This window comes from Manacus vitellinus, unplaced genomic scaffold, assembly GCF_001715985.3.
Source record: "Manacus vitellinus isolate BGI_N305 unplaced genomic scaffold, ASM171598v3 scaffold_92_pilon, whole genome shotgun sequence".
Classification (NCBI taxonomy): Eukaryota; Metazoa; Chordata; class Aves; order Passeriformes; family Pipridae; genus Manacus; species Manacus vitellinus.
The window spans coordinates 258839-281094 of NW_021940877.1; the positions used below are offsets into that span (position 1 = coordinate 258839).

Below are 22256 nucleotides of genomic sequence, written 5' to 3' on the forward strand. Positions count from 1 at the left end.
CTGTTTTAATAAACTTCTTTGCAGATTGAGCTAGCTTAGGGTGGGTGGTGTCCCTCTCAGGGACGAGGTGCTGAGCTCAGCCCTGAGTGGGAGCATCAGTCTCACTCTGTGCCTTTTTTTTTCTTTTTTTTTCCTTTTCTTCTTTTCTTTTTTTTTTTTTTTCTCCCAGTGAAAACGGCATCTGTGTGCACAGAAGGGCAGGGTTCAGTTTTTGCTGTGCTCTGTAAAAATCAGGACAGGTGAGGTGTGAGTCCCGTTGCACTCACAGCATTTGGAGCCAGAGGCCCAGTGTCATGGGCCCCCAGGGGGGCTAGTAAACCCATGGCACCCAGATTCAACCCAGAATGAAAGTACTGTCAAATGGAAATAGATCTTTATGCTTAGAAAAACTCTCCTTTGGGTCTCTGAGTGTAGGAATTCGTGTGTTTGGACACTGGAAGCATGAGGGATTTTCTCTGTGCTCTCCTGACCCCTGATGTCCGTGGGGTTTGTTGTTCCCCCGTTACCCCACATAGGGAAGGAGTGGATGGAAATGGACACTGTGCCACAGTCAGCCCAAGGAATGTGTTGCCTCGGAGCTCTTGGATCCGTGTCCTGGACCACTATTCCCGTTTAATTGGAACAAGCTGCTTTTTGCAGCAGCTCAGGTAGCCTGGAACAGATCCCTGGGAGCCTCCACCGCAGGAGAGCTGCAAACACAGCCCTTGGAGCTGAATCAGCTGCAAAGTCTGGGCAGCTGGGACACATCCCGGGAAATCAGTGGCCCTAAGGATCGGGACAAAACTGGGTGAATGGCAGCAGAAGAGGTGGGAATGGCAGCAGAAGAGGTGGGAATGGCAGCAGAAGAGGTGGGAATGGCAGCTGGGCTCGGCCACATGGGAGGGGGTTTCCGAGCAGGTTGCCAAACAAGGATCAGAAATGGGGTCTAACTTGTGTTTTGTATCCAGTAGCATATTTTATTCCCTTGCACAATTTTAGGCTGGTTTAAATGACTAAATACTCCTGGCCTGACTTAACCAAGTCCGGCTCAGTAAGCTGGAAAAGCCAAAGGCAGAGCAATAAGTGCTGGAACAGCTCAGGGAAGCAGCCGGTGACAGCATCAGCTAACTCCTGACAGATACAGTTTGTGAAACACGTTTGTATCCAAGGTGTTCCTGGATATACACTGTGACCAGGAGATACTGAGGGCTGGGGGAAAGTATCTGCTACCAGGGCTGGGTTTTTGGGGACGAGCTTGGAGGATTTCAGGGGGCCAAAAGCCTTGAAAGAGTTGGCCACCTTGCAGTTTAGAAAGTGATGGGTTTTGGCTTGTTTGATTTGGATTTACAAAAATATTAACATTTCCTGTGCTTTTTTTAGTAGTTTCTGAGACGTTTAAATGCTCTTCAGCTTTATAGAGTAGTAAACAATTGCACAGTAATCAATAGCCTGTTTTTTAAATCCAGTTTTACTTCACTTTTTAAGCCTTTCTGACAATAACCAGTTGTTCTTGCTTGCACTGCTTCTAAGGTTGTTGGTTTTGTATCCCTTGACACCCTGCAAGTGCATAAAAACTGTTTTTACCCCTTTTTGACCCCATTTCTAGACAGGGGTCATGTACTTTATACCAGTCCCATCTAAGTGCATCAGTCACCCATTCGTGTCATGTGACAGTAAGGGGACACCCCCCAGCTCAGGGCTGGACGTGCTTCCTCATTTTTCCATTGCATATTTGCTTTCAGCCTGCTCACCCTACCCTGAGTCCCTGTGACTTGGTGTTTCCAGCAGCCTCACACTTGGATTGCCATGTTCCAAACCTAATTTATCCCAAAACCTTTTCCCTCGAAGGGAGACTGAAGGCTGAGATAAGTTGAAAAATCTCATGGCCAGCAGAAATTCAAGGACTCAGCCAAGCTATGCCTCAAATTAATTTTTTTTTTAATGTTCTTGTGTCTGTCACATTAGGGGGGGACTCCACACTTCTGAAATATTATCCAAAATGTGTCTCATTTGAAGCCTCTCTTTGTGCTCTGACAATGTGCTGATAACTCAGGAGAGAATTGCTATAGTCTTTCATAACAGTTCCTGGAAAGCTCTCTGTACCTTTGGATCTTCCCTTAGTGGACGTTCCCTGAGCTGGGAGACTGGACACATTCCAGAAAACCAGAAATTTGGGGTTTTTTGTTGCTTATCAGGTCCCTGCTGGATTACCAGCTTTGGAATGACTAGTTCTTCTTAGTTTGGGAACCTGTGAACCTGCAGTTCAAAGGACCTTTAGGAAAATGGGTGTGAGTAGCTGTGTGAGGAGTAACTTTCTGTGCTAGTGTGAGTCCTGCTGGTTGTTTCATTGCTGATGTGATTTTATTTTTCTGAGCAGACCAGATTTAAGTGTTCATGATGCTTGTGATTGTAACTGTGGTTCCTGTTTAGAGCTGTCTTTTGAAATAGAGTGTTCAGGTAATGTTTTGTGTGACTTGATTTTTCTGTTAAATTAATCTATTTTATTTGGAGGGGGGAATCAGTTTTCCTGCACTGCTGTTGCAAAGCCACCTAGTTTTTTGCTTCATCTTTTTGAGGGACTAAATTCAGGCCTGTTTGTGATTGATATTTCACACCCAGTGCAGAAAAACGACTTTTGATCCCTGTGTGGAAAGAAAGGGGCTGAGCAGGTGCAGTGAGATGCTCTCACAAGGTGGGGCTTGTGACTTTGCCCCTGGAGACTCTCAGTGCTTTGAAGTCAGGAGGAGATTATCCTCCTGCCCCCTTGATTCCCTTTTGAGCAGGAGATGATCCATGCAGAGGGAATCAACGATTTCTGCTGGATTCTGCCTTATTTGCCTGTGTTGTAGGCACAGAGGGGAGGAGTTGTGCTGTGTTAAGTTTTATTCTTCAGAGCAAAAAGGCTCAAGTGGTTTGTACACTGATCTAAACAAAGAGATTTTTAGAACTCAGGCAATTTTAAGTCAAAGTTGAGAGTATTGTGTTTTCATGCATGTGCCATGCAGGTCACACAGTTTAAAAATAAAGAAAACCCAGGACCAGGTCAGCCACAGTGTGGCCTGTGTGTGTGTCATCCCAGGGGATGTGCCTTTTGTATCTCCCAACTGATTTCCCTGAGGAGGGATTTGGAGTTGTTTGTTTTAGGAGTCATTTCAAAATGTTGTCATTTTTTTAAAGGACTTCAGGCTCTGCGTGCCTGAAAAAACATTGGATATTGAGCTGAAGCCTGGTGAAAAAATTCATTTTTCCTCCCACTTTCCACACTTAAGGAAGGCTTATTCCTTAAAACAGGCCAAAAAAGGTACTGGGCTGTAGTTCATATGTTCTAATTGACCATTAGTATTTTTTCCCATCCTGACATTTCACAGAAAAGCTTCATTCATCTCTTTTTTTTTTTTTTTTTGGGTTTTGGCATGTGGTGTGATTTGATTCTCTCTGTTTTGTCTCAGAAGAAAACATCCGGTGCTGCTGGGCTTTGCTTTCCCTGGTGCTGAGACAAGTCCATGGTTCTGCAGAGTGATTGTTCAGCTCCTGTCAGAAGTGCTTCTGATTAGGAATCCCCAGTGCTGGAAAATGAGAGGACTCTGTCTGGGGCAAGAATTGGTGTTGGTGTGGTACAGGGCAATGGGGAGAGCAGTGCTAAGTGCTGAAAAAGTGCTGAAAGTCATATTGGAAACAGGGCTGGCAGTGATGGTGGGTCTCTGTTCAAGAGGAAAACACTCAGGTTGGGGAAAATACTTATTAAAAGTGAAAATGTGTGGGAAGTGCCTGCCTTCTGAGCAAAAACCCACCCAGAAGAGGGGAAAGTGGGAGCATTTGGCTGTTTCTCTGTAAGGAAGGGAAGCACACAGGCTGGAACTGGGGAGGATGGGTCCAGCCCCTTTTGCTGGAGGTGAGGCTTTGCTTCTGGGGGTTGTGAAAGGGGTGCTGAGAGGAACTGAACGAGCCTGTCTTGTGCTGAGCCCTGTTCTGGGATGGAATCAGTGGAGCCCCTCTCCATAGGAGAGGCCAGTGCAGGCAGGTGGGCAACAGGTAAGAAAGGCTGTAAAAGTGTAACAGTAGTAAGGACTGAGCCTTGGTGAGGGTTAAACTAAGCTTAACCTGTTTGGCATCCATGGCAGTGTGTGTGCTTGGAGCAGAGCTTTGGAAAGCTTCCCTTTTTTGGTGGAAAGCATGGAAAATGCTGCTTTGTTTGTTATCTTTTTTATCGAAAGACTCCTTGTTTTCTTTAAATGCATGGGGTTTAATTTGGGGTGGGGGCATGGTTTGGGTCCCCAGTGTTTGTGTTTCCTGCCCAACAGACTGAATGGTTTCATTCCTTGCTCTGTGTGTCAGCTCCTGCTCTCACCCAACGTCACTGAGGGCCACGGTGCAATGGCTGCTTTTTGCTAATGCTTGCCCTGAATTTAAAGAGCCTTTTTCATTTTCAGCCGTGTTTTAACGGAGCAGGTCTGGCTTGCACCTTCCCCAGTTCTGCTCCATCCACAGCTCTGCAGTTCCCATCCACGTTTTAGCCCCTCTGTTGAATGCAAGTGTTGCTTGTCAGTTGTGTTAGTCACGAGCTGTAAATCATTTACCCTTTTCTTTTTAATCTTTAGTTTGATAGATACGTGGACATAGATGTTTTTGTTTTGTTAATTTTCACACCACATCTTTTCTGTACTTTAGGTTGACTCCTCACTGCACTGTGAAAACCATTAGGAAAAAGTTCCTTGGGGTTAAAACCTGGGGCTCCACAGTGTTGGGGCTAGAAATTAATTTAAATGGCGACTGATCTGTCTGAAGCTGAACCCGTGCATCATAAGGCGCTTCCACTCTTAGCGGGAGCTCAGCTGATCCACACGGACAAGTTAAGTGAGGTAGGGGCTGGCCCTTTCTCCAAGCTTGCCCTTGGATCAGTCCTTGACTTCCAGGCCTGCTCAAGGTTACTCAGTACTCTTTCTCCCCTGCTTCCAGGAAACTCGACTGGGAGTCTAACAAACTCTGCGTCCCCTCCCCTGCTTTCCTGAGATGATGTATCTCTCAAAATCCTCATCTCTCATTTAATTTGGAATTGAAATTACTTCTTTTATAACCGTAAAATATGAATCTATCCTCTCCTAGTACGCTTTGAAGAAGCTGGTTTGAGGGTTACTGTGCTTTAACATCCTGAAAAATCCAAACCAGAACATTTCTACCTATGCTGCTTTGATTTGCTTTAGTCCCATTTCAAACCCTTCTGATTCTTCCCAGCATCTGTGGTGATTTTCATGTGCTTTTTGTAGAAAGTTGAAGACGACACGATGCCAATCCGCCGCTCCGTGAACTCCACTTCCCGGGAAACTCCTCCCAAGAGCAAACCTGCCGAGGGGGAAGAGGTCAAAGCAGGTATGGAACAGGTCAATAGTGGGTTGGTAAAGTACATCCAAACACAGGCTTGTGTTCTGAAACTCCTGAGAAACCCTCTTGCCAAGATTAAAATATCGCTAATGCTTGGCTCCTTGTCACAGGCTTTTCCAGGATTATTGGGAAGTTGTGTTTTGCAGACACTGTTTTCAGCCTGAACCCGTTTGTTTTGTCTTTCGTGCCCCTTGGCAAAGTCCTGACGCTCCAGACGTGAAAATCTGGCTAAATATAGTCCCTTTTAAGCTTGCACATCTTTTAGAGTAAAGAAATTGTGAAGTTTCAGTAGTGTCAGGATGATGGCTTGAGATCAAAAGGTAGAGTTAATGAATAGAAAAACAAAGCATTTAATTTTTTTCTTTGTTTTTCTGAACAAAAACATTTTACCACAATGTGTCATAAAATCCAGTCTGATGTTAACGTGTCTGGGCTGAGCAGCTTCACCTCAGTGTCTCAGAATGTGTCATTTCACTATTACAGTTGGTTTCACTGACTTTGTCCTCTTTGGTGTCACAATTAGCTGAATTACATACGAAACCTTCTCTTAATTCACTGTGCATTTTAAATGCCCCCGTGGGAAAACTGTGCACAGGAACGTACCAGGAATTCTTGAGCTGCACAGAGCAGTGATGGTGGGCAGCTCTTTATCCAAAACGTGTGGAATTTTGGGTTATATTCGTCTTATCTAGTAGGCAGCCCAGCCTCTAAGGCCTGTTCTCAGCTAAATATATATTTGCTAAGTTGATTTCTGACTGGATTTGATTCTTCTGGTACACAAGTGTTCCTGCCAGGGCATGTGCAATCTACAGCATTCCAAGCCTGGAGAAATGGGATGGGATGGTAAAATGGGATGGTAAATACCCTTCAAGCACTTCTGGGTTTGAAAACAACTTGGTCATAAACAAAGCTACTTCATTGAATCCCAGACTGGTTTAGGTTGGCAGGGACCTTAAAGCCCATCCCATCCCACCCCCTGCCATGGGCAGGGACACCTTCCACCAGCCCAGGTTGCTCCAAGCCCTGTCCAACTTGACCTTGGACACTTCCAGGGATGGGGCAGCCACAACTTCTCTGGACCTGTGCCAGTACCTGTGTGTGTCTGTCTACATTTCCTGTAGAGATGTATATTTTTCACCTTCCTGAGTTAAAAACACTTAGTGCTCAAATTAGTGGTAGAATCTCAGTGTTTCATGGCAGTGGTTTCCTCCCCCCTTCCCCTCCCAGGCCTCTCTGCTGAGGGACAACTGCAACAGCAACTCCTGGAGTTAGGAAGAGAACACTGGGGGAATTGGTTCATTGTGAAAATGCTACATGATGTTGTTTGCAGTTTTTCTGGCATGTGGGGGTTGATTGCACTTTGTTGAAGCTTTTTTCAGTAGTTTTCTTCACTTTTTAAGTTACATTGAAATCATCTATTTAAATTAGAGAAAAGAAATCAGTGGGAAATAATTTTGGGGGTGTGTTTTAAGCCTTTTTTTTTTTTCCCTTTACATTCCTGAAGAATAGAAGCTAGTTTTGGGCAGTAACTTGATGCTTTTTCACATCTTTTAGATGCAGAAGTCACCTCTGAGGAATCTGCCTCTGTTGGAGAGGAACAAGAGACTGAAACCCTGCCTGCTGCATCCAATGAAGCAGAACAGCCAAAGGAACCTGAGAATGAAGGGAAGGGGGAAACAAAGTCCTCAGAAGAAACCAAAAAGGAGTAAGGCTTGCTTGATGCTGAATTCAGGGAATTGGGTGGGATTCTGAAGGAAGTCAGGGTTTAGAGAGAGAAAGGGTGGTGGGAGAGAAGGGGGAAATGGGAGGAGTCCCTTAAGGAGCTCATATTTGTCAGGAAGAAGCTACTGCTCATATGTAGCTGCTGTTCCAGAACACATGTGAGGCTGAATATCGAGACAGGCTCTCTTTTACTCATAAAAACCTCAAAATATTCTATAAGTTATTTTAATTTAAACAATGTCAGATGTTCTGGGCTGTGGGGGTTTTTTTGTTTTGTTCTTCTGCTTGTTGGCTTTGTTTTAGTGCCTCTTGTCTTACTGTTGCTCTGTGCGGTCCCCAAGCGAGAAGGATCAGTCCAAGGAGAAGGAGAAGAAGGTGAAGAAGACCATCCCCGCGTGGGCCACGCTCTCTGCCAGCCAGCTCGCCCGGGCACAGAAGCAGACCCAGATGGCAGCCACCTCCCGGCCCAAAATGGATGCCATTTTAACCGAGGCCATCAGGGTGAGCAGGAGACAAGTGTGTCTTTGGTTCATGTTGCAAAGCAGAACAATGTGTGTGTGCCTAAAATGCACCATTTCAGCTTGCTGAGGTACAGGTGGTAGTGCCGTCTGTCAGCAGGAAAGCTGGTGTGTAAGGTGTGTGTGCTTCTGCCTGGCAGCCCATGGAGCTGAAATGGGAGTCCATGAGGATGATGAAGGGCCCTGTAGCTGATTTCTTGGTTTAGAATTCATTTCCCTCCCTAATTACATTATGAGAAACAGCCAGGATGGCATAACCTGGTGGATTACTGTCATCAGTTGCTTGCTGTGCCTTCTAGATGCATTTGACTTCCTTTATCTTGATTAAGACATCTATTTGATACCTGTTCTTTCTTTATCATTAACTTAGTCTGATTCAGGACAGAAGGAGATACTGTAAACCTGCATTCCAAAGTGGTGTTTGTTGCTTTACTGTATCCCTCCTGTGCTGCAGCTCTCCCCTCAAGGCTTGGTTCTGCCTTCACAGGAGGCCTGGGCTCCACCAGCCTTAATTGCAAGATGGCCTTTCCAGCTATATCATCTTCAGAATGAACTTCTTAGCATTTTGTACTTATTTATTATGTCAATTCTCCATCTTCTTAAAAAAATTAATTGACAGCTTGTTCTGACTTAGTGATTCCTCTGTCTGATGTTAATTAAATGATTTACCCATTAAGCATTGTTGGTTTGCCAGAAGGTGCCTGTATTTTCTGTTTTAAGCCATTCCATGTCAGTGCTTCAGAGCAGGGGAGTGGTTGATATGTGCTTGCTGTGCTGCTTTTGTGTTGTCTGCTCTTCAGCTACTCTGAAAGCAAAGTTAAGTATTTTATTAGTCCTTTTAAGCTCTTGAGTCATTGTGGGGAAGAGGCCAGCCCTGGCACCTTGTGCATCAGTCCAGACTCTGTTCTTCCAGCCCCACTCAGGACTGTTCCAGTGCAGGTGGTTTCTACCTGTGTTTTTTTTCTGTTTCAGGCCTGCTTTCAGAAGAGTGGTGCCTCGGTCGTTGCAATAAGGAAATACATCATCCACAAATACCCTTCCCTGGAGCTGGAGAGGAGAGGGTACCTCCTGAAGCAAGCACTGAAAAGGGAGCTGGAGAGGGGGATCATTAGGCAGGTAAGAGCTGCTTTGTGGAGCAGCACTGGAGGTGGCAACACTGAAGGGAGACTTTTTACAAGGGCATGTGGTGACAGGACAAGGGGAATGACTTCAAACTGACAGAGAGTAGGTTCAGGTTGGATATGAGTAAACAATCCTCCCCTATGAGGGTGGGGAGGCCCTGGCACAGGCTGCCCAGAGAAACTGTGGCTGCCCCATCCCTGGAAGTGTCCAAGGCCAGGTTGGACGGGGCTTGGAGCAACTTGCACTAGTAGAAGGTGTCCCTGACCAGGGCAGGGGGTGGGGTGGGATGAGCTTTAAGGTCCCTTCCAACCCAGACCAGTCCATGATCCTGAGACTTACACAGGAGTTTCTTAACTCCATTAACAGGTCTCTGGGTTGACCGTGTTCTCCCTCGTGGAGGTTAATGAGCCTCTGTCTCCACTTTATTAACCCTGACAGAACTTCAGCACTGTTTTGTCACTCAGCTACTTTGCACAGTTGGTTTTTGTGCAATTCCTGACCGTTTCTGGGGGTTGTGTCACAGCATTGCAGCAGCACGTGAGTCCAGCAGTGGCACTTCTGCAGCAGTGTGGGTTTCTAACACTGTAATTTATGCCTGTGTTATCTGCCAGGATCTCCTGCTCAGGACAGCAGAGTCTGTGTTAATGTCTGGCTGCAGCTTCTGATCTTACTGAAGTTTCAGTGGGTTCAAATCAGACCTCTGCCATCGCCAGGGTGACAGTACATTCAAAATCTGTGTCATGATATCAGTGAGTCTCTCTCAAGTTGTTATTGTTCTGAGTTACCCTGAAATGGACTTTCTTTTGAACTAGGTGAAAGGAAAGGGAGCTTCTGGGAGCTTTGTGGTGGTGTCTAATGCAGGAAAAACTGTTCCAAAAGCCAGAGACAGAAAGGTAAGATGGACCATTTTAAACCATACTCTGAAAAATCTTGCACTGAAACACATGTACCTTATGAAATGTACCTAACCCCTACATAAAGAGCGTTCTCCTCCTTGCTGTGCTTTTCCTCCCCAAGCACAGTAATTAAAACACCCTTCCCACTCACTCAGAATCAGAAAGCTACTATGAGAACTGAAAACCAAGTTGAATAATCAAATTCTTAGTTTTAAAATGTTTACATTAAACCCCTAGGCTTTGGTTCAGAGGCAGAAAACTGAATAACCATGAAGCTCCTCCTCTGTCTTTACCTGGTAGAGAGAGATGCCTCTCAGGTATTGTAAGAGAGCTTTATGCTACTGCTGTGTCTGTTCTATCTGTTGTGTGGATAAAGGGAGTACTCCAGTCTTCAGGACTGCCAGGTGAACGTTTTTCCATGAGCTGTGAGGGCAGAGGGAGGAAGAAGAAAAAATCCTAAAGCTGCTGGAAGAAACTTGCTGATGTTGGGTGTCATTCTGAGGCAGTCAAATGTGATGGGGCTGGTTTTTTGAGCTTCACAGTTAGTCACGGTTCCAGCACTGCTGTGCTCCACTCTGTGCTGTGCTGGGTGTGTGAAACACATTCCTAACGTTGCAGTTACAAAATCCTTAGCTGGAATTGCCAATCCCCAGGGGGCTTAGACAGGTGAACTTAGACAGGTAACGCCTTGGTGCTCCTCTCTTACCTCCCAGGGAGACCAAGAGCCCTAAAACTGAGGGAAATGGTCACACACTTGCTGTAGGGCACTGAAGGAAGGTAATTGCATTGTAGCTCTTTAAAAAGAGGCCACTGGCCCCGTGAGAAGTGTGAGCAAGGCACCTGATACCTGCTGACACATCACTTCTCTGTGCAGCTTATTCGTGTCTTTGTAGTTCCTTTCTCTGTGTGGCAGCAAAACAAATGTTTTTGGTGAATTCAGCTGGCTGGGGAGCAGCTCCCTCACTCACTGAACTGTTTGCAGAGCTGCTGTTCAGCATCAAATCACCAAACTTCAGCACATTTTCTCTATAAAGAGTAGACCTTTTTTTCCTGATCATCCTCTCTCATTGTAACAAAAGGGATGGAGGAAAACTTAGAAGGGAGCGTTGGCTTCAATCAAGCTCTTATTGTGTTATCTCAAAAAAAATGGACTCGTGTTTAGCTGCTCATTTTGGGGAAGATTTGATCTGTGTAAATGGGTCCTGCCTTTGATGGGGTTTAATTTTCATGTCAGAAAGGGTTGTAAAGCACTGGAACAGGCTGCCCAGGGCAGTGGTGGAATCACCATCCCTGGAAGTGTTCGAGAAATGTGTGGATGTGGCCCTTGGGGACATGTTTAGTTGGTGGCCCTGGCAGTGCGAGGGGAACAGTTGGACTCAATGATTTTAAAAGTCTTTTCCAAGCTTAATGATTCTGTGATTCTATGATTTTTCTCCTGTCTCATTGAAGGGTAGCAGAGGAAAAATTTCTATAGAAAGAGGAAGGAAATAGTTAAAACTGTGTGAAATACTCAGCAATTTGTATTTGTAAAGCTTTCCTAAGACTCCTATGAAAATTCAGCCAAATTTGCTCCATTTTACTTAAAGTTTCAAAGTTGTTAATTTAGAGAGCTGCCTTACAGCACCTGGTTTTCCAGCTCTGTGGCCATGGTCAGGAGCACTTCTCCCCACCTGTGCATTGCTGGTGCAGAAATGCAGAGTTTTGGGCCTCACTGATGTGTTGAAGTGTGTGTGTTTCAGAAGAGCACCTCCGCCCCGACTGCAGAGCAGCAGGTGAAGCTGGAGGACGTCCTGCCCCTGGCCTTCACCCGCCTGTGCGAGCCCAAGGAAGCCTCTTACAGCCTGATCAAGAAATACGTGTCTCAGTATTACCCCAAACTCAAAGTAGATGTAAGGTAGGTGCTGGAGTCCTTTAGCAAGCAGAGGAGCAGGGAAACAGCCTTCCTCTGGCTCTGCCTCCCTTCGTGGTGATTCAGGCCTGTATTTCAGCAGCCAGGTGCTGCTCTGAGTTGCAGAGCCTGTGGAAAGCCTGAGGAAAAGCGGTGCCTTTTCCTGCATCCCTCCACGCCCAGTCTTTGTTCCTGGCACTGACAGCAGTGCTGCTCTGCACACCTTGGCCAAAACCACAGCCCCTTAGCTGTAGGGATGTGAAGGCCTCTGCTCAGGATCTCATCCCACTTGGTTCTGGATGCTTCAGCTGGCACACGTGTCCAGTAATCTCGAAGTTTGCCTGTAGGGAGCGAGTTGAGGCTTGGGAAGCAAAACTAAGAGAACCCCGCATGTCCCCTCTAACAGGGGCTTGTGTCAGCCCCTTGGTTACCCGTGAGCAGACTGACTGCCCACCACATCCAGGTGTGCTGTTCCAGGGGAGGGAATCCTGCCAGGGCAGGTGCCTGTTCCTGGCTGTGGCACCGAGCAGGCGCCGCAGCTCAGCTCCCGAGCACTGCCGTGTTCCATGTCATGAGCCCGCTGACAGGTCTCCATTTAACGTGTCTGCATGTGGGCAGACAGCACGGTAAGCGCTGCTCTGCTCACACTCTGCAAACTGTTGTTTCTCTGTTTGTTTTTGAAGCTGTCAGTGTGTGTCAGTAAAGCTTTCTCCTCCTGTGTTTCAGGCCCCAGCTGTTGAAGAATGCCCTGCAGAGAGCTGTAGAGAAGGGCCAGTTAGAGCAGATCACAGGGAAAGGAGCGTCTGGGACATTCCAGGTCAGAGACTGAGTTCCTCTTCTGTTGACCACAAGCCTTGGATGTCAGTGACTGCGCCCTCTCCCCTCATCACTGGGTACCCCTTTCTCCAGCAGCCTGGCACGTTCAGGACTTGTCCAACTCTGAAGCAGTAGGACTCTTGGTCTCCTCTTGGTCTCCATTTCAGGAGCAGACCCCCTGTTTCCTTGCTGAGCGTGCTGTACACGCTGCCTCAGCTCTGACTCACCAGCACAGTAGGGAGCTGGGGGGGTAAGCCTTCCTTTCCCTCCCTCACTGGAAGTGCAGCAGGTACCCCAGATGCCTGCTGTGTCTTTTACGTCTGTGCCACAGAAGTCCTTGGGTACATTTGGTCCGTGGGATGGAGGATGATGTGATTTGTTTTGCTTTATTCCCTCCCCTGAGCGATAGGCCCTTAGACTTGCAGTGTGTTTGGGGACTGGGATGAGGTGTTGCTGATAAGCCCCCCCAGGCCAGCTGACTGACTAGGCCTGGCCTCCCACCTAAAGCTGGGAGAGCAGCGTTCCCTGTGCAGTGTTTTAATATTAAACGTATCTGTGCTAATGCAGGAGCGCCGACCCACCTGGTGCAGAGGAGTTGTCCTGACCTGGTTTGGGAGAATTTTGTCTTGATGCTTTTCTCTTCCTCCTTGGAAAATAGCTGAAGAAATCAGGGGAGAAGCCCCTGCTGGGTGGGACTCTGATGGAAGACGCCATCCTGTCTGCTATTGTGGCCATGAACGAACCGAAGACCTGCTCCACCACAGCGCTGAAGAAGTATATCCTGGAAAATTACCCAGGGACCAACTCCAACTTCCAGGGTAAAGTACCCATCCATGTAACACTTGGATGTGCTGAGAGGGAGAGTCCTGCAGCTGCAGATGTGCCTGTGCAGCACCTTTAAACTATTCCATCAAGCTTGCAGGGAGCTGCAGCTGCTCAGCTCTTTGTGCTGCAGAGATGCTCAGTGGTTTTAATTCCCATCAGTCCCTTTCAAGCCGGACAAAGGCCAGTTTCTGAGACAGAATGCATGATTCTCTTGTCTGTAGCCAGGAAGGGGGAATAGTATTCAAGTACTTTATTGTTCTTAAATCACCGAGTGGATTTCATCTGTCTCTCTCTGTTTTGAAAGGCAACAGCTTGGTATCAATGCAGTTCCTAATTGCTTTTTATTTAGAGAAGTTGCATAGTCTGACTTCTAAAAAAATTCCTGAGCGCTCCTCTTACTGATTTGTTTGAGATCCTTGTTTGGCTTTGATTTTTAAAAGGTCAAGCAGATGAGGAGAGAAATTAATCCTGTTGTGTTTGGGAGGAGGTTTGGCATGTCTTTGTTCCCAGGAGCAACACTAATGTCTGGTTTGACTTTTGCTTTAGCAGAAGCAGTGCTATCAGAGCCTTTAAAGCAGATCTTGGAATGGCTTATTTGGGTAATTTGGGCTGAGCCCTGATGCAGTTGGAGGTCAGTTGGAGCAGGCTGAGCTCCCAGCAGTCTCTCCTCGAGTCAAACCTGAAGGTAGATCAGTTTGTTCCTGTGGTGTCACAGAGCTGGTGCCAGTGCTCAGGACAAGGGGCTGGAGAGGAGATTGCTGATCCTGCCCTCTGCACTTGGAGCTGAAGCACAGCATCAGCACAGCTGTTTGGTGCAGGGCTTACTGATACACAGCACACGTTCCAGGGCTAAAGAAGTTGCCTGAGGCCTTCTGCCAATTAGAGACTGATGTCAACTGTGACTTCTTAATCTTGGGGCAGGGAAAAGAGCTTCCAGGCTTCCTAAGTGGAATAAACCTTCCTGGAATGGAGATGTCCCTGGTCCTTAGAGGGCTGTGCTGAGCCAGCCTCCACTGCTTGTCACTCCTGCAAGGCAGATAAAGAAATCTCAGCTGCAATCTGTTGTTTTCTTTCTCCTTCCCGTTACGTAAAAGGAATTTTGATGATCTCTGCTTTGTTCTGAGAGCAACTGGAGGAAGATCTGATGAGATGAGAAAGCAGAGCCAGAGCTCAGCTCTCCTCCCCAGTTTATACCTCATCTTATAACTGGACTTGACTGGAGTCAAATCCTTGACATGCTGCTGTTGATCTTTGGTACCCAGAGTAAAACCAGCCTTGTGGTTATAACCATAAACCTCTTTGGAACGTGCTTGAGGGCAGACCTCGCTTTTCCCTGGGTTTGAAGGGAGCTCAATATATAAATGGCCCCTCTAATTCAAGCTGGAAATGGTTCTGAACTGACTAAACAACCTCAGCCCTTTGCCACAGACAAAGATCCCCTGTACTTACTGTTTGAGTTACAATTCGTACACAGTGCACAATGGAATGGCTGAAATAAAAGTCTGGAATGACAGACTGGAATAAAAAGTGCATTTGTTGTATTTCTAGACCAAATATTTTACCCCTTAAAAAACAAAACAAAAAGCAAACCACAGAGCAGAGAAGGATGCAGCACACATGACATTCAGAACATGAGGAGGGAAAAACAGGGAAAAAGGCTTGTTTTAAAAAAAACTCTTTGGAGGACAGGGTGAAGAAAGCTGAGACCTGGGTTAAATTTGGACAGAAGTAGTTACATGGTGCTGCTGAATGCATTTGAAGGAGCATCTCTTGATCATGACATCAGAAACATGCACCACTCTTGACTTCTTCCCTTGAGAATGTAGAGCTACACTTGCCACGTGCTCAGGAACAAACACTTGTATCTTCCTTGAAAATTGACTGTGAGAGGATTTCCCATCCTGACTCCAGCTCTGCTTTCAGAGGGCACTGCAGAGAGCAGTGAAGTCAGACAAGAGGACAAAGATAGTAACAGCCTTTCTCTGATTTCTTTTCTCTTTCACAGTGCATCTACTGAAGAGAACCCTGCAGAAATGTGAGAAGAATGGCTGGATGGAGCAAATTTCTGGCAAGGGCTTCAGTGGAACCTTTCAGCTTTGCTTCCCTTATTATCCCAGGTAAAGAGCTTGGCTGTAAAATGATGTTCAAGAGAAGTGTTGCACGGGTCAGGTGGCAGAGCTGAGGTTCCTGAGCCAACCTTCTATTTACAGGGAGGTTGTGGGGGGTTTAGTAACTGATGAACTGCCAAATTGTCACCCTTACTCTGGATAATGACATTGCTTGGGTGTCTGACTGTGGGTGAGCATAAAGCTGATTTCATTAGCAAGGGAAGCTTTTAAGGGCAGTAAAAATGCTGGGCTCAGTATTCTCAGGTAGCCTGCCCTGATGCTTTTGTTGCAGGCTGGGGCTATTTAGGTGTTTCAGTGCTAAAACAGACTCACCTGAGCAGGGAGTGTGGTGGGTTCTCAGTGCAAGGCTGCTCCTAAGGAGCAGGACCCAGCTGTTAGCCTTCCTGAAGGGAGAGGAATGGGAGGAGGGAGCATGACCTACATTAGCTGCTGTGAGCCTAAACCAGCCTTTCTGCTCCTGCTGGGAGCTGATATTGTGCTGGCCCTGTGGAGCACCAGGATGGGCACTTGGTGTCCCAGGAAGAGCCAAATGGCAGCATAGTCAATAAAGTCTCTGCTCCCCACCTTCCTTTATTGCACACACACAGAGACCTCACAGCTTCAGCCCACGTTCAGCCCCTGAAGTCTGATCCTGCCCCTTTGTTGTCTGTCCCCCTGGGTTTGCAGCGAAGGAGAAATGAGGGAGGGAGCCAGAGAAGAGGCAGCTTAAGCCTGGGGCATTCCTGAGCTGTTGTGCTTCTGCCATTGCAGAGACTAAGGAATGTTGGTTTGGGATAGCAGCAATCACAGAATTCTGGGGGCATTTCTGGATTAGGCTCAAAGCTGTAACCTTAGGGGGAGTCTGCTGTGTCAGATGAGAGCCAGGCTGCCAACCCTGGAGTCGTATCCTTAGAAACAATTCACACTCTGACCAGACCCCTCTTGTAGCCCAGATGTGCTCTACCCAGAGAAGCAGCAGGATGAGGACTCTGAGGAATCTGATGAGGAAGAAGAGGAGGAATCTGAGGAGGAAGAAGAATCTGAAGAGGAAGAGTCTGAGGAGGAAGAGCCCCCACCAAAGAAGAGGTATGGCAGCATGAGGGATGAGTGGGCTCCTTTGGATGAAATAGAAGTGTCTGTCAGAGCTGTAGAGTGCTCAGGTGACTCTTGGTGTGGTCATTTATCCACAGGTCTGTTACTCACAGGTGTTGGAAGAAGTTTCTAATTATTCCTTGCTCCAGGGATACTGATCTCCCCCTTTCCATAATTTGAAGCTTTCCTCTTTCTTCCTCCTGTGTTTATTCTTCATATTGCCTTTAGTCTGCTGCTTTATAAAGTGTGATGTTTTACACGGGACTTTTTGTATTTACTAAGTGTTTCCTTAGGAAAACTCTTCCCTACAGTATTATTTGCAGCTCTGTAGCCAGATGAGACCTGCCCTCACTCAGAATGTGGATTTCAGATGAGTGTTGTTCATTAAGTAATGAAATTCCATTTAGAGAGGAGAGGGAGTGCTTAGGGCTCTTAATTGTTCTGACAGCTCACTGATTCACTGTCATTATTTATTTGTTTATTTGCCTAAGGAAGGGGCTGGAAGCCTGGCTGGCAGAGCTCAGTGGGGATGGGAAGAGCTCAGCGTGGCTACGGAGGAGCTCTTGTTGTTTGGGATGTAGCTCATGGAATGTGCTGCTGCGGGAGGAGCAGCCCTGGCAAAGAACAGGGATGCCAAGATCTGCCCCGTTAATGCAAATTGCTGACAGCAGCTCTGCTCCTGGTACCCTCACACCTCCACTGAGCTCCTGTGCTGTCTCTCTTCCTGACAGGATGCAGAAGAGGCCACCTCCCAAATCCCGGAGCAGGGCCCCTCCGATGAAGCGAAGAGAGTCCAAACCCAAGCCAAGGAAAACCCCCGCAGCCCGCCGGGGGAAAGCAAAGCCCCCTCCCAAGGTTAAAACCCCTGCTAAGAAAGCCAAACCAGCAGCCCCAGCCATCAAGAAACCCTCTGGTGGCAGCTCTTCCAAGAAACCAGCAGCCAGCGGGAGGAAGGAAGTGAAACCCTCTGCTAAGGGCAAATCCACCATGAGGAAATCTCTCCGGGCAAAAAAGTAAAATGTTTCCAGTGTCAGGGAACCCCATGGTCAAATCCACAATCTTGTTTTATAAGTCAACGTGCATTTGTATTTTAGTTCTGATGCTTAAACACTTCTTTAATTTTTTTTTTTATTTTTGTTTTCTTGAATGATGGGGGAAAAGCTGAAAACTAAATCAAACCGCCCCGAGCGTTCGGTAGATCTCGATGCTGTGCCTCGTGCCTACCCCTCCCCTGGAACGAGTCATCTTTAGTTTCTGCAATAATTTTAGGACTTTTCTAGGACGTCTCCAATCTGTACATTTACGGTGTTCCGCGTGGGTTCCGGGGGGAGGGTTGGCTTTTAAAACAATTCTTCAAAGAAGATCTTTATATCTTTAGACAGCAGGAACAGGATGACTGGGGGAATGTGATTCTCTAATGAGAAGGTGCCGCGGCAGAAGAGTCATCCCTAGATCCCTGCATGCCGAGGGCCTTGGCGCTTCCGTGGGGGAGCCGTGTACATACAGCACTTGCACTGAGCCCCGAGGTGCTGCTTTCCTCAGAGCCACGGGCTGAGGGGGTGGCACATCCAGCTCCTCCCGACCAGCCAGGGCTGTGTGACGAGGGTGAGTCGCATCTTCGGCCTCTCCTGAGGGTCTGGTGCCAGAGGGGCTCCAAAGGGGGCAGTTCTCGATCAGGCGGGTGATTTGAATTAGTGTTTCCACACCACAGCTGTTACCTTGAAACCAAAATATATCAAAGTCTTCTTGAATCCAACTTTCAGATGTTTTTAAGAGATGAAAAAGCCTGAGTTTGTCCCCTCTTGTTTACCCTTTTTTAAAGAGAAGTTGGAGAGCTATACAATTGCTAATGTAGAGATGTTGATAAGTGAAGAACATGCGGTTTGCTAAAATAAAATGAAACTAGATTCCAGGCCTGCTTCCTGTGTCCTTTCTCTCCTCGCCACAGCTTCTCCTCCTGGAAAGGCAGAGAGGAGGGAATACAGTCACCACAGATTGCTGCAGATGCAGATCTTTGTTAAAAGCACAGTGCCAGTGTGATTTAGCCTGAGCCCCTGCCAAGCTCTGTAGTTGGACCAGCTCCTGACCTTTCTCTTCCCTGGTTTCTCTGGAGACAAAGGTGAGCAAGAAGGAAGCTCTGTTGGAACCTCTTGCTGTTCCTCTTCCCCCTGTGAGATCAGTGGGGACAAAAAAAGCCCAGCTGAAACCTCCTCCCCCTGCCCTGCTCAACACAGCAGCACCTTCAAAGCACATCTTTCCACGTCCCCGGCTCTGCCGTGCCCAGGGCAGCAATTCCACTGGGATCTGACAGTCTCCAACGTGCTTCTGCAAAGAGCTGTGCACGTACCGTGCTGTGAGGAGGGGAATTGCACACACAGAAAGGGAGAAAATAGCCTTATTGAATTGATTCCTTTCAGTTGCCATCCCAGTGTGCTGCCTCTGACAACGGAGAGTTAAAAAAATTCGTATAGAAATAGCCCAAATTGTTCCCAGCCCTGTAAGGAGGGTGCAAACAGCAGGCTAAAAGTCACAGCTGATGGGAAAGAGAGAGTGAAAGCTCCAATCAAAGAATAATCCACAGGGATGTAAAGCAATTAGAGACATTAGTTAATGGCTCGTTCCTGGGGCTACTTGTGCTGAAAGCAGGGGTTTGTTGGCGTTGCAGTGAGTCAAATCTGAGAAACTTCTCTCAGTGGTAGGATATTTATGGGGATGAGGACTCCTCACTCAACCACTGGGCATTTTGCCACCTCCCTCTTCCCAGTAACATTCCAACACCAACAACACCACAGATTTTTTTTTTAAAAAAACCACTGCTCTGGATGACACCTATTTCTCACACCTGAGCAAGTGCACCTCAAACTTTGAGTGGAGCCAAAACCAGCCATTGGCTCCCTTGATCATCACCAGATTCTTTGGCTGTGGTTTGAATTAGGTGGTTTCTGCACAGTGAGCCAAAGCCGAAAGCCACAGAGCTGGTTGTATTTAATCCAAAGGATTGATCCCTGCTTCCCAGGAGTGGTGACTGGGATTGAGTTGGGAAACCTTCATCACCAACCCAGCAAGCACATCCAGGGAGGTTCGTGCTGCCTCTGCCGCTCGCTCTTCTCCAGTCTCTGCTTCCTGGCCAGACTGGGCTCCGTTATGTTATTTCTTCAGCCCCATCTGTCCTGTTTTTTCCATTTTCCCCCCGTTTCTACGCTATCGATTGTTCCGGTGGCTCTGCCAGCACATCTCACGGTGTCTCGAAGCAGCTGGTGCTGGCTGTGACCCAAGGTTGGAATGCCACTGGTTGGACGCTTTTCCTTGCACCCTTGGGATCACTGGGGCACGAGACGGGGATTTTTGGATGCATCCCAAGGCGTTAGACCCCATCACCTCCCCAGACTGCTGCTCTCCCATTCCAGGAGCCAAGTGCATCCCTGGGGCTGGAAGCAGCTTCGCCTCAGCCGGCCAGAGGGTGTTGGGGAGGCTCTGGGTTAAGTGGGTGCTTTGCAGTGAGGTCGGAGCCATCCCTCTTTATCTTTTTCTGGCAAAAGCAGGCAGCAGTGGGCAAAACTCCCCAATGAATGTAGAAATTGGGGTGAAAAGGGTCTGAGCATCAGGGCAGGGGGTGGCGAGCGAGCGAGCAACCACGTGTGTGCGTGTCAGGGTTAGAAATCGCTGCTCCGCCGGGCACGCTGGAGGAGAGGGGGGAAAGGGAGAGAGAAAATCAGCCGCAGCCGCGTTTTCCAAAAAGCCGGAGCGAGCGTTCCTGCTCGCCGTCGCTTCCAAGAAACGGAGAGAACCGGGGAGGAAAATTGCGGTGATTCATCGCGGGCAGATCGGAGGCAGGAAATGGGAGTTTGCTGCCTGCCCCGTGCCGGCGTGGGCTCCGTCGGGCTCCGTGGGCTCGCCGGGGCCCTGGCTGGCGGCGAGGGCCTGAACGCCAACGGGTTCGAGCATCCCTGCGCCACGGGGGACTGCCGGAGTATCCACCGGCCAAAAGGGAAAACAACCAGCGGAGGCCGGGACCCGCAGCACCGGGAATTTTTCACCTGCGTTTCTCCGGAGCCATCCAAGCGAGAGCTGCCCGTGAGCCGGGAGGGGGCCCGGCGGGATGGGGGTCCCGGGGGATGCTCGGGGTCCGCTGTCACGCACACGCTCACGCGCACCCCAAATTCTGGGGTCAGCATCCCTCCCTTGGGGCCCCCCAGGGTGGCCGGTGGGCCGGGGGCTCCATTGAGGAATGATAGCGTGGAAAGGGCGGGGCGGGGCTTGGGGGCTGCCCTAGTCCGCGGATTGGCTGGGGGAGGGGGGAGACCCCCAAATTGCGCTGGAATGAGAGGGGCAAACCTGAGCTTGTAACGCGGGTGGCGGCACCGGAGGGACCCCCCCACACCTCATTAGGTGCAGCCGGACCCCCCTTTCCCATGTGTTTGCACCCAGGCGGCCGCGTCTCCGTGACACGAGTTGCGCCGGTCTCAGCCCGGCCGAGGGCTGCGAAGCACAAACCCCCTTGGGGTGTCTGGAGAGGAGCCGGGCGCATCCCTTGGTGGGTGCTCTGGCCGAAAAAGCACCCCCAAGACTGCTGCCCCCATCGCTGGTGTTTTGGGGATCACCCCTGAAGGACAGCCACGGGGGTCTCGGAATGCAGGGACAGTGGGGACAGGGGATGGAGCGCTGGGAGAGGGGCAGGATGGGGTGGGAACCTTAAAAAAATCTTGCTGCAGTTTGGGATGTGGGGCTGCACGTGCGACTCCCTTGGTTCAGACTGCATGTTTGGGATGCAGGGATCTCTTGGGGTTCTTTTGGGGGAGGGATGTGGGGACTGCATCCATCACATTTGGGGTTGGGATCTGGGGCTCCTCACATTGCCCTCGGGGTCAGGACGCAGGGACTGCCTGCATCCTGCTATGGGACCCTCGCGTGGAACTCAGGGGCAGGACAGGGGGACATTCACATTGCACTTGGGATCAGGACACTGGGACGGTGGTGTCAGGGTTGGAACACGGGGACCTTTGTCTTGGGGCCGGGGTCAGGCTGTGGGGAGCCCTGCATGGCACCTGGGGTCACAGAGGGACATGGTGGGGGGACACGGGGACCCTTGTGTTGGGTCTGGGATGCAGGATCCTCATGTTGGGATTGTGGTCAGGACTTCGGGACCCTTTTGTTTGGGCCGGTATGGAAGAACCCTCGTGAAGGGGACAGGACCTGGGGACATCTGCATTGGCGTCAGGACTTGGGGAACTCCGTGCAGGGACTGGAAACAGGGGACAGTGGGGGCAGGTTGTGTCTGTCCCCTCCCTCCTCGCAGGGACGGTGACCAGGGACCGCATCCAGGCTCCCACCGAGTGCTCCAGCACCACCGCCCCGGGGGGCTCCGGATAATTCACATGTGGCACCGGAGCTGCTTAACCCCATCCTGATCCAGCCTTCACCCCCAAAACCCCACTGCCATGAAGAAGAAGCCGTCCAATGGGCGGGGGCCGGACCCTGCAGCCCCCCAACAGCGAGCCCGGGGTGTCACCAAGCCAGCAGAGGTGACTTACCCATCGGGGGGGGAACAAACCCCAAGATGGGGTTCGGGTGCTGCTACATCCCCATGATCCCCCAAAACATCGTCTCAGGGTGGGCTGGTTGCCTTGGGGGGCAGCAATTGCAGCATCAGGGGGTTGTTGCTGACACGGGTGGGTTTTGCCCCCCCAGTACGTGGGTTCCTTCGTGGTGGAGGAGCTGGACCTGCAGCAGCAGGGGGGGTGGCTGGAGGAGCAGCTGCGGGCACTGAAGGTGGGGCATCTACCACTGCTCCCCCTCGCTGGGAAATGGGGGGACCCCAAATCATGGGGGGGACCCCCGGGTGCCACAGCCCGGCCCCCCCAGTGCCACATGTCCCCCGGACAGGACTGTCCCAGGAGGAGGTTGGTGGTGC

At 49.2% G+C, this 22256-nt stretch overlaps 1 protein-coding gene across 2 annotated transcripts; it reads left to right on the plus strand.

Moving 5' to 3' along the window:
• The first annotated feature begins 165 nt into the window (after positions 1–165).
• Positions 166–18258, plus strand: HP1BP3 (heterochromatin protein 1 binding protein 3). Of its 2 annotated transcripts, XM_018086325.2 has the most exons (13): positions 166–239; positions 4648–4838; positions 5244–5346; positions 6913–7063; positions 7422–7581; positions 8571–8714; positions 9533–9613; positions 11356–11510; positions 12231–12321; positions 12979–13138; positions 15151–15262; positions 16202–16339; positions 17077–18258. In XM_018086325.2, the coding sequence occupies exons 2-13, from the start codon at positions 4743–4745 to the stop codon at positions 17360–17362; spliced, it is 1677 nt and encodes a 558-aa protein (XP_017941814.1). In that variant the 5' UTR covers positions 166–239; positions 4648–4742; the 3' UTR covers positions 17363–18258. The 2 variants fall into 2 exon arrangements, with proteins under 2 accessions (XP_017941814.1, XP_008925539.1); XM_008927291.3 differs by lacking the exon at positions 166–239 and having other exon boundaries at positions 2479–4838.
• Positions 18259–22256: the final 3998 nt, after the last annotated feature.